A 12,466-nucleotide genomic window follows, 5' to 3' on the forward strand; every position below is an offset into this window, starting at 1 on the left:
GAGCTAATTAGGCAGCTCTACAGTAAACATCTCATGTAGATGCACCAAGTTAGAGCAATCCTGAGTTGCTGTAACTTATGCCTGCAACTCCTATAGCTCCACAGCTGTAGGAGGGCACAAATGTGGACTTTTTGCTTCTTGCCCCTGCCCCATGTTCTGCATGAGCTGTAGCTCTTGTAGACCTGAGTGTCTAATCCTAATGTTATTAAATTCCATTTTTTTAAAGGGGTAGAAGCCTCTCAATAAGAAAAGTAACCTTTGGACTGCTGAGGATGTCTATGTTTGTCCTCAGTATCCTGCCCTGAGATGCCCCTGTTTTACCACAATCCACTCCTGCTCTCCTCACATGAACCGTCCCCTATTTTCTCCACTCCTCCTCCATGAACAAGCAAAGGACCTTGCCCTCCTAACCAGTTAGGCACTACTAGTGACCACTCTAGGTTCCTGCCAACTTCTCTCCACCCTAAAATATTTTTGATTTCTAGTTCCTAGCTTGAGGAAGACTGGTAAGAGGGCAGATAGGGGTACTGCTTCCTTGCAGGGAAGGTATTGTCAGTTTAACTCAGTTAATTAGAGAGTGGTACTAATAACACCCACAGTCACAGGCTTGATCACTGGTTGGACTAGATAATTTCTTGAGGTCCCCTTCAGCCTTATTGCTCTATGAAATAACTAAGGACTCACTGCAAGCAAGAGTAGTCATTTTATACTACTTTTCCAGCAACCATATACCTTCCCTTCTCCTTCTAATGGTGACCGCCATTTAGTGACCACTTAATCCACTGGAAGCTAACCAGTCCCAAAGGGCCTTTGTACACACCACAAAATTGACCTTTAAAGCAGGATAAATGCCCTTTTGCACTGCTTTAATGACACTGCTGTTTGCACATTTAGCGACGTATTGCACGTTAATGCTGCTGCTTGCACATTTGGCAGCTTATTGTGCATTAAATGACTTTGGGACACAGCAAAATAAAACATGACTGAGGGGTTTTAGTTTGCTTCCCTAGTAACCGCAGAGGGAAGCAGGAAGCACTGGGCTCCATGCAGCTCAGGGGCTGTGCCGGCTACCCATGCAGGCAGGCTCCACTGAAGGAAAAAAAAGAAAGCGGAGAGCCTAATCTTTTCTTTTTTTTTTCTCCCTGGATCCTGCCTGCCTGCCGGCCTGAGCTGTGCAGGGGCCCGGTGCTTCCCTCTGTGGCTGCAGTGCCCCCCCAGGACCATCCGGGCCAGGTGCCTGTGGGTGGGTGCTGCCTAGGGGGTTCCACTACTGCTGCGGAGGGAAGCACTGCCCCCCACCACCCCAGCTCAGGGACTGTTCAGCCTGCTGGCAGCTTGCCCTCCCCCACTACTGCCGGAGAGGCAGGTAAGAATTGGGCCCCAACCCCTGTGTACACACCATGGGGGTTTACTTCCATTTAAATTGAAGCAGAGTTTTTAAAAACCCACCACTTCAATTTAGGGAGAATTAAACTACAGTAAACGCCATGGTGTGTACAAGCGGCCCACAAGCCAGGTTATATCCAGAAAACAGATTATAGCTGATTTATAAACAGGGCTATCATACACTGTTCATTCTGATCTACTCCTTATCATCATGATAAAGACCTAGCACCTAACACTTTATGGGCTACACTTTCTGAGGCACACCCTCCTCTTCTCTGGGTATAGATAAATTGCAGGAATAAATGCCACTATTTTGACCTGCAGTTAATATGTGAATGCAAAACCTGTAGGTGCAGTAAAGAAGGCTACATATTATTTGACTCATACATTTCTTTCAGCAGCAGTATTGCTAATACTGTAATTTAGCTATTAATACTGTAATGGCACTCAAAGTGAATATAACATGTATTTTGTGTAACATCTATTGCTTCTCGGCCTCTTGAAGGCTCAGATCAAGTGTTATATTTAATCTTGCAGCTAATTATTTGTCAAGTTGCTTTAAGGGTGGTGGTGGAACTGTATAATGTGGGGTGAAACATATATCAAAGTTCTCCTGAACCTTTAAATCTAAATTTCATGATGCATTTGTTAGTGCAGTATATTTGCTGTTTCCACCTGTGAAGAAAGCTTTGGGCAGAGCCCTCACACTTTCCATAACTGCAGTCCTTCTTAGAATAAAACATTGTTCTCTCACGACCCTCTACCCCTTCAAAGAGATTACTTTTCCTGTGTCCCAGTACTTCTACCCTAAGAACAGCCCGTGTCCAACCCTGCATTTCATTAGCACATTAGCTTAGTTTTTTTCCCTGGGTGCAATTCACAGCCTGTCTTCTGCACAGTGAAACCACAATTACCACACACTCTTTGCATGTGCATCTTGACTAGCCATTTTTTGTGAATAAGGCAGGCCCTATAAAGAAAGAATGAGCTCTGATCCAAGGTATTAAGAACTGCAGAACAATAACCTGTAAATTTAGGGTCTGGTCCTGCCTTTTTTGCACACTCAAAGCTCCCAATGGCATCCAGGAGAATTTTAGCTGTGCAAGGAATGCAAAACATGGCCCCATAACTCTTTGTAAAAACTAGTTCACTTTTGAACAAAAAACACGGAGTTAACCCCTCCACAGCCATCACTCCATGCTATTCATTATCAAAGTAATCTCACATTTTTGGCACAAATGAATTGTTGAGAATTTCATGTTGCATTTGTTGCAAAAAAATTTGCAGTATTTAAATACAAATTATATATACTAACTGCAACAAAGTACCCATGTGGACAAGCATTTTCATTTGCCTCCTTTCTTTAATAGAAATCAATTATTTTAAATTAATATTTCATCAAAGATTATCAAAATACTTATAGTACAGTTAAAATGGTAGGGCATTATCTTTATATTCACAACATTTATGCCAAATTTAGTATGATGCCGATGTGTTTTAATGACTGTTTTTACTTTGTTTATAAACTGCATGATGAATTTTATAGAAAAGAAAAAGTATAGATATTGCTTTAAGAAATCAAAAAATAATTTGTTCAATTTTTATTTTCAAAAGACCTGAAAAGTCCTATATTGCCTCTAAACCTCATCAGGGTTTTATGACTAATCAGAGTGCTGCATGCATTGAAAGGCATTTTCTAACTTGTGTTGTATTTCATTATTTGCTGTCACTGGTTTTACACTAGAGTAAGGTAAGTACTGTTCCTGAATTCATATCCCATGCATGTTGCTAGTATGGCTACAGTACTTTTACAGACTCTGTCCCAGAATTTTGTCAATGATGATGCTGTGGAAGAGGACATGGACCCACTTGTGCTCAGTGACCACATCTACATGAGACGCTACTCTGGTTACTGTGCATTTATTTAGTACTTGTATAAACAAGTACTAAATAAATGTGCAGTAACCTGAGTTACTGCGTAATAGCACCAGCAAACATATTTTTGTGATGCTACTGTGCAGTAGCCTAATACTACTGCACAGTAGTGTCACATCACTACTGCACAGTAAGCGTCTTGTGCAGACATGCCCAGCATGCATCATTTTTAAGCTGGAGTATCAGTGGGACCTGAGCTTTGCAGGATATATAATCAGCACCTTGCTCAGCCAACCTTTCAGTAAAAGCAATGGGAGTTTTGACTAAGGTTTGAGAGCTGCCTTCAAGGTACAAAGTGCTCCAAATAGGCCTTGAAGTAGGAAGGAAATGGGGGTGCTCATCAATTTGTGTGGTCCATCACTGACCTCAGGTAAAATTCCCATTGTTTTCAGTAAACAAAGTAGTCTTCAGTAAATGAAATAGCCAAAATCAGCTTCTGTATATCCATAAACACACACAGGGTAGGGTGACTCATGACCACCCAACTTAGAATATCAACAAATCTTTATTTGGGGTGTTTCCATTTTTATTACAAAAACACCATTATTGCTGTGCCATAGTTATCCAGCTGGGCATTACTAATCAACATAGTAGTTAAAAACAGAGTTTGAAATCCTGTTCTTATTGAGTCAGTGAGAAATTGACAGTAAAACCAGGATTTCAGCCAGAATCTGTCACCAACGTGATTATAATAACCAGGGTTTCTAATTTTCTGCAGAAAGAAAATGGAAAATCTCTGCTTTAAAGACACAAAAATCTGCGTTTTTCCGCAACCTGCCAAAAACATGGGGCATCCCGCAGCAAGTGGCTCCATTACTGCTCTCTCATATTTGCTGAATTTTTTGTCTCATAGCCAGTCAGCGGTACGTTTCTCCATTCCATCCCCTCCCCGCCCCCCAGATTCCCCCCCAGCAGATTGGCTGAGAGGCAAAAACCGCAGCAAAAGTAAGAGAGAGCAGAAGTGGGATGTTGCCATGCTTTCAATAGTTTATGGAAAAACACAGATTCCGCAGTGAATGGAAAACTAGGATACCTGATGATAATCAGTTTATACAGGTTTGATAACTCAGCCACAGAATTTACTAAACCTAGCTATATTTATTGATTGGACCACTTTGCCTTTGCTGTTTTCTAAGGCTTGTTTCAGCTCCCAGTTTGGTTTGTACCAAGAAGTCTTTTTATAATAAGTGTAAACAAAAATATGAATTATAAATACATAGTCTTGAAATTGGAATATATTATTTACCAAATTTTCTTAGTCCATGGTTTATATTTAAAAATATTGAGGGCTGCAATTCTGAAGTGTACTTTCAGAGACTGAAATTAGACAATAATCAGGTCAATGTACTTAGGCTTAGAAGACACAGAAGTACTTTTCAAAAAAGGGCTTTGTTGTACATGTTTACTGAACTTCCCTGGTAGGGGTTATCATTGTACTATGTGGACCTGATGCTGCAGGATGTACACAGGTGTAATACCACTGACTGCAGTAGAGTCCTTGGTATTTGCTCAAGCAAGCAAGAGCAGAGTTAGCCCTGACAAGATAACAATTGAATTGTGCACTATTTGCCCTGGCAAACCAATAGCCCTGACAAGATAACAATTGAATTGTGCACTAGTTGCTTTCAAGGGTTTGTGCTATTTCCACTGTCCGTGATCAACAGGTAACTAGTGACCCAGAGAGGGCTCTCTGAAGGTGTCCTAGGGGCAGTGATTGCTGAAAAACTTTTGCCTATTGATAATGCATTTCCACTGGAACTGAAATGGTGTCTGAGGACCTTTTGCAGTCCAAAGGACAGTTCCATTCAGACCCCATAATACTTGAGATTGAGACAGTGTCCCTCAAAAGCATTATAGTACCTAGCACATTTGGGGCACTATGACCATATAAATAATAGCTAAAGCATCTCCATATGTAGTCTTAATGAGAAATCCTTATTTATCCTTATTTTAAATTCTATTTATAGAAAATACAAATCAAACTCCATACTGCTGTATAAAATAACTAAAAAGGCTTCTTAGACCTACAAAATCCAGAAAATGCAAAGCCACTTTCTAAAAAACATAGTTATGAAGATCTTAAGGTGATATTAACTGTAAGCACTATAGGACAATGGAGCAAGTGTCTGAGAGAGGTTGTGGCATCTCCTTCACTGGAATTGTTTAAGAAGCTGAATAGGCCACCTGTCTTGGGTGGTTTAGAAATAGCTCATCCTATATTTATGCAGGGGGTTAGATTACATGATTCTTCTAATCCTATAATCATATAAGGTAAATCCTATGATTTTATCTTATAAAATACCATTAGGCTCTGTTCTTCTATTAATGTATGACAGTATCTTTAGAAATTCATGCATATCCACTCCAGGCCATAGAGTCCCTACGTACTACACTAACAGTCTAATCTATGAGGATCTCTTCTTTCACTTTGCTGGGCATAGGATCATCCCTTATCCCCCATAAGACAGGAGAAAGGCTGGTGTGTACTGCAGTAGGAAAAGATAGAGGTATATCAGAACAAGCAAGCTTTAGCTTTTGTGGCTTTTTCCAGATGCATATTGTTTTTTCTGGTATCCAGTTTCATATAATGAGATAAATGTGTGTCCTTTCCATGTAACTTAGTCACCTAAGCTAGGACTGAGGCAGAATTTAGAAACCTACATGTGATGTGATTCTGAAAACCTCTGTCCAGTCACCACCTAAGCATGGAGGTGCCTTAAATCCATAGATGCCTCCCTGGTTGAATTTAAAGTTCCTCAGACACCTTGAGTTGCCTCTTTGCATGGACCTGGAACTGTCTGTTTTGACACAGCTAAGCAGCTCAGTGCCAGATGCACCCCAAAACTCTGTCAAGGTTCAGAAGTCAGAAATTCCTCTGTTCAAGTCCCCAGAGATGCTCAGTCTCTGAGCATGCCTGACACAGACTGACAGGATCAGGCTCTTCCCAGAATGCAATGGTTGGAAGAGTAGCCTACTGGGTAGTGTTCTCCTGGACTCCTGTTGAAGCTGTTCCACTGTGCAGAAAAGAATTCAAGATTCATTGGGTCAGGGAGCACAAAGAGAAAGAGCATGATACTGCAGCCTTGTGGTTTGAGCACTCACCTAAGAGAGGGTTCTGGTCCCTGCTCTAGAACTGTTCTGCATTAAACAGGCTGGATAAAATGCAGGAGTCCCTGAAGTAGTGTGGGTTTCAGGGTCATGCTTGTACTTTCAACCTTAATGAATCTTGAGTTCAGTGGCCTAGCTTCAACAGGAGGTACAGGTTGTATTCTCTCCCAGCTTAGCATTTGGCACCTGGGAGATATTGGTTTGGATAGCCTCATGCATTCAAAGGAGTAGAACCAGAATCTCCCATTTCACTGTTAAGGGTTTTTACCACCAAGCTATTATAAAAAGGGGGCACAGCCTCCTCCAGCAGCAGCAAAACAACCCTGCTCAGTTCACAGAAAGAAAAGGCATTAGGTGCCTGCCTGCAGGAGAGGGTTCTAGGCTGGAGATGGAGGTGCCTGCAACACCTTGTAAGGTACCTGTGGGGCAGGACTTGAATTTCAGTGCTGTTCTCAGCTTTTCCCTATTGGCCTGCTCTAAGTGTGCTGACCTTAGGCATCTCACTGCCCATCAGTCCAGCTATTCTAGATCCCATTTCGAGGTGCTTAACTCTCCCCATGCTTGGTATAGGGCACCCAGATGTCTAACACAAGATTCTGGAGCATGCCATTCTAAGCACCCAGAAATTTGGTGTTGCAGTATATGAGTAGACACCCAGATCCATTATTGGATCTTGCCCTTAGTTTTATATCATTACATTAAAGGCAATAAGCACTGTTCAATAGAGAGTGTATGTGAGTGGATACTAATAAAAAATGTTTTGAACTATTTATTCTTTATTTTTTTTAAAAGGTGTTTCATTTTCACTACTGCTATAAGACAGTATTAAACCAATGTGCATTAGTTGCTGTCAGTCCCTAACATACCAAATTGTAATAAATCACCCTGGTGCAGAATTTTCCGTTTGGGGCGCAAGCCAGATAAAATTAAGCAGAAACCATTTTCTTACAGGCAGGTATTCCAGAATAATGACTACCATAACACTGCTAGATGTTCCTGCCAAATACAGATCTAATTGTACCCATTCCCAACAGAAGCTGGATTTAGTTTTGTTCCTTGCATATGGCAAAAAAAAGATTTAGCATGATGTTTAAAAGCAGAAGGCTTGAAACTCTGGCTGGGAAGCAGCTTGGAATCATTTTTATACCCTAGGATTTGGCACAAATGATTTCTTTATAAACAAACAAATTAGACCCTAAATTAGTTGATGGAAAAGGGATCATTTTGAAGGTGGAAAACATGTAATTCCTCTGTTTCCTTAATAGCCATATTCACTAAAATAAGCTTATGCACTAGAAAGGAACAGGGAATTCATTGCAATCTATGTATTTACTTTTCATTCATAAACAAAACTGACCACCTGCCCTGCCTCTGCAGAGAGCGAGTTCATTGTCTGGGACACCTCCTGCAAGCCTTTTATTTCCTTTTGAACAAACATCCCCTGGATTGTGGACTTCCCGCAACAGTATGTCTACCCAGAGCAGAGCCACAAAGGCCTAACTGTATTCATCCTTTTCACCACTTAGGTACCGCAACTGCAAAGTGGGCACAGTAGACCCAGAGGGGCAGAGCCAGCTAGCCAGGAGCTGCAGGGACTCCAAGCAGAACATATAGTTGTCCTGTCTTCCCTTGGAATTGCCCAAAGGAAGTCGGTGGCAGTATTACCCCTTGCCCTCCTTAGAGTGAACCTGCCTCTTCCCAGTACTCTGTGAATCCTTATGGGTTCACAGACCTGAAAACTGCATCGACAAGAGTGACTCTGATTTTAGTGTTGGTCTTTGGGTTGAGTCTGCATCTGTTGCAGCTAGAGGAAATTGCATCAGGCCCTGTATCGGTCCATCTCATAGTGGATAGAGATTGTTCAACAGAACCAGCAATTATCGATATTGTTGTGGGCATGGCATGTTGGATTTGATGGCAGATGTTGTACTAATATGGTTTCCAGATCAGCTCAAGAGAATATTAGTATTTGGTGCAAAGAGTACACATTGTGTTCTGAAGAGATAATGCAGTGGCCTGAAGCCTTAGGCCTGTTAGACCTGGACCTCCTAGAACAGCAGCTTCAGAGCCTGACAGGATCAACATGGCCACTTTTTCTTGGATATACTGCATTTCATGGTGTTTCCAGTGGGGAGGTGACAAGAAGTCTCTCAGTTGAAGCTTTGACTGCAGTATGTAGATATTAAAGAGCTGAGGGACTTGGGACTCATTAGTCTGGAAAAGAGAAGGCTCAGGGGGGGACTTGGTGGCAGTCTACAATTATATAAGAGGGGTACATCAGGACACAGGAGAACAGCTGTTCACCAGAGCTCCCCAAGGGATAACAAGGTCTAGCGGCCATAAACTGATTTAGACTAGACATAAGAAAAAAGTTCTTTATGATGCGAGTGTCCAGGATCTGGAACAGACTCACCCCAAAGGTAGTGCAAGCACCTACTCTGGACTCTTTCAAAAACACGTGGATGTATTTCTTGCTGGGGTCACTTGATCCCAGCTGACTTCCTGCCTATGGTGGGAGGGCTGGACTCGATGATCTCACGAGGTCCCTTCCAGCCGCTAATGTCTATTAAATCTACGAAATCTATAAATAGCCCATGATAACATCTTACTGTGTTTAAAAGTAGTGTTCTGACCCAGATTTGTGTTCCTCTCCCCCAAGAGTTGTGTAACATACTATGCTACACTAATTGCCACCCTCCAGACCAGAACTAGTTGTGTTAAAGTGATGTATGCATATGGATGGTTAAGCGCTTGGTGATTGGTAGACCTGACAGGCACTATAGTAAAACAGAATATTCAGATTCTATGCTGTAGGCCTTTTTTCAGTCTCGTCTACCCAAGTGGATTTTGTTTGTAGCTTTAGTGACGCATGTCTTTCTCTTGTGGTGCTAAAGAGAGTTTCAGGCAAAGCTACAGCCAAATATAGGTATGCCCCCAGTGGTACAGAGACTGGAGTGTATAAGTGCTATATCACCTCAAATGTAACTCTTCTGGGCCATATACAAATTTGCATTTGCTATGCACAAAACCATAGGGAAGCCTCACAGAAGTTATATACTTCGTTTGTAGAAAATGTAGCGTGGCACAGGAAACTAAGGCTACATATACACATTCAAATAATCTGGGAGAATTCTCCCAGGTTTGTTTTCCTGGTAAAAAAACTTACTCAGAGCTTCATATACAGACATTTGAATGCTAAAGCCCTAAAGAGTGGAGACCTTGCAATACTGTGCAGCCAGGGGATCTTTGGGAACACATCACAGCATGCTCTGCAGGCTTCCTTAATCTGCCTAGTGACAGATGGCAGCAGTGCATAGGGCAGCCTTGGTTGACTGAACCAGATTACTCATGGTCAGCCCGTGGTTCTCTGCAACACAATATGGGGATTGTTAAAGGGGTGTGTTCCACTCCCTGCTGGAACACCAGAGTCCAGCAAGTAATATACTGGCCATGTATACATGAGATGCTGCCTGTGCAGTCATTACTGTGCAGTCATTTAGTACTTGTAGAATGTCTGTACATTCTGTGGCTTCTCTCAGAAGAGAATACAGTCCTCCACAAGGGAGACAGTGTCTACATGAGATGCTGACTGCGCAGTAGCTTGTTACTACTGTGCAGTAGCATCGCATGGCATGAAGTGCATACTGTGAGGAGCTACTGTACAGTCAGCGTTATCTAAAAGCTGTTCAGGGATGCTACTGCGCAGTCATTTAGTAGGATTGATTTGGATTGAGCCTCAATCAGGGACAGTGATTCAATTCATTGATTCGGATCATTGTCCCTGATTTGATTCGGCCAAATCCAAACCTGAAGATTCGATGCTAACTCGGAGAATCAGCGATTCAGACATAGACACAACGTTAAAAGTTTTTTCTACATACCTTGAGGTAGCAGGCGTGGCTCATGATCACTGTGATGCTGGGGTGCATGGAGCATCCCACAGGAGTGGGAAGGGAGCCCTCCATGTGCTCGGTGGCGAACCTGGAAGGGGACTGGAAGTAGTTCCAGTCCCCTTCCAGGTCTGCCAAGAAGTGTGCTGGGGGCCCCCCCACACCTCCCCAGTTTGGCAAGCCACAGGGGAGCCCCAAGTGCCCCTCCAGACTCAGGATGCACCAGTCCCCGAGCCAGGAGGGTGCGGGGGGGCCCCCCTGCTCACTCCCCAGTGGACTCAGAAGTGTACTTGAACTGCTTCTGGTCCACTTCTGGGTCTGCTGCTAAGTGCACTGGGGAGCCCCCCACACTCCTGTGGGACACTCCATGCACCCCAGCATCACAGCATTCACGAGCCACCTGCTACGTAGAGGTATGTTGAAAAAACATTTAAAGCTGTGTTTTGGAAAGATTAAAGGGTCCTCTGATTTGATTTGGATTTGGAAATTCAGCCACTGAATTGGGCCAAATCTCTGCCAAATTGAATCAGGGACTGAAGCTTCACACAGCCCTATCATTTAGTACTTGTTTATACAAGTACTCTGGTTACTGCATGGTCATTTACTACTTGTCCAGTCCAGTCAAACAAGCTTTAGTTTAAGTGCATTCCCTCACCACCCCCCCCAACCATTTATAAGATGCTGGTACATGAGGTATGGTGGCACTTTAATTAGAACTATTCTTGAAGCCACTTTAATTGAAGTGCTGACCCCCCAGAGCATGTATAAAAGTGCCCATGGTTTCTCTTGGGAGAGCTTCAACTCTCCCAGGAGAAACTGGATGTGTGCACCACTTGTGAATTTCTATAAAACAATGAGAAGGATAAATTTTCTCTGATGTAAGTATACAGAAATCAGTAGAGCCTCGCCAGATATGCTTTTGGAATTAAAAGGTGCACAGTTCAGAACTCAACTTCCCTGTAGGAAGCAGTGGAGAGACCTCTCTTATTTATCCTACTTATTGTGTCAAGAAAAGTGATAGTTCTGGAAGTGGGTAGATACACCTGATAGCCAACCTTGGTCAGAAGGCTAAGATCCTGAAGAACGGGAACCTTCAACCAACATTAATATTATCTATATTAAAACATGGATATTTTTACTTCTGATTGTATTTGAACACAGATTGGCCAGTTCCTGGATCTGATACACACCCAGATTCCTTGTACTATCTTTGACTTTTCTGAATGGCAGGGCAGATATGGATCAGTAGCCACAAAGAGCAACAGCTTTGGCCCGCTTACTTCAGGGTAGTTGTTATATAGCTGCAGGCAGCTGATGTCTCCATTTTCACCTGTAATCCATATTAAAACTAGGCACAGGTCTAGGTACTGAGCAAAGAAGTCGTTTTCTTGGGTGCTTACAGAAGTCTCAGCCTACATATTTCCCATTTTTCTCCCTTGGGATGTAAGCTTTCCCTTTATTTGACCTCACCATCTTTAAGGAAAGACCTCTGCTTGGAAACAGAAAAGTGTCTTGACTTACCATTTAAAAATCTGGTCAGTCTATTTCTTTCATTTCTTTAATCTTCTTTTGAAAAATTGTTCTGTTTTTAAGAAACCTCCTGGAGTCACCCCATTCAGGTGTTTGCTACATAGTAAAAGCAGGAGTTATCAGACACAGCAGTATATTCCTTCTCTTCTCAAAAGAAAGGATTTACCAGCATCTCTCCCATTGAGGACTCTATAAATGAGAAAGACAAGGATTGCTGGAGTACAGATTAGCTTTAGAGAAATGCCCTATGTGAGAAGGCAGAGAGTGTGCATACAGCTTTAGTGAATCCAGCCCTAAGCAGCACAGAAATATTAACATGTTTAGAGCTACTTCCTAAAATCCTGAATGTCAGCAAAAACAAACTGGGCCTGATCCTCACCTGCCTTGTACTTGCTGTGCAGTGGGGTCAGTGCCGGATTATGACATATTGAGGCCCTAAGCTATGTCCAGTTTAAGAGGCCCCATACGATAAAAATAATCCACAAAATCCATGAAAATGGGTTTTCATGAAATTTTAAAATGAATTATTTTTATTTCTGCACAAATTTATGAATGCAATATGAATAACAACTGTGGACCCATATATATGTATATTTTTGTCATATGAGAATTAAAAG

At 42.3% G+C, this 12,466-nt stretch overlaps 1 protein-coding gene across 1 annotated transcript in view; it reads left to right on the forward strand.

Annotated features, from left to right (window-relative positions):
* Positions 1-12,466, forward strand: part of RELN (reelin) — a gene marked incomplete at its 5' end in the record, with an annotated part of 668,605 nt that overhangs the window by 649,791 nt on the left and 6,348 nt on the right. Inside the window, one exon of the mRNA XM_019509331.1 lies at positions 3,131-3,136. Coding sequence (XP_019364876.1) covers positions 3,131-3,136 — 6 coding nt within the window. The remainder of the gene's footprint in view (positions 1-3,130; positions 3,137-12,466) is intronic.

Source organism: Gavialis gangeticus, unplaced genomic scaffold (assembly GCF_001723915.1).
Source record: "Gavialis gangeticus isolate Ggan-Ray unplaced genomic scaffold, GavGan_comp1, whole genome shotgun sequence".
NCBI lineage: Eukaryota > Metazoa > Chordata > Crocodylia > Gavialidae > Gavialis > Gavialis gangeticus.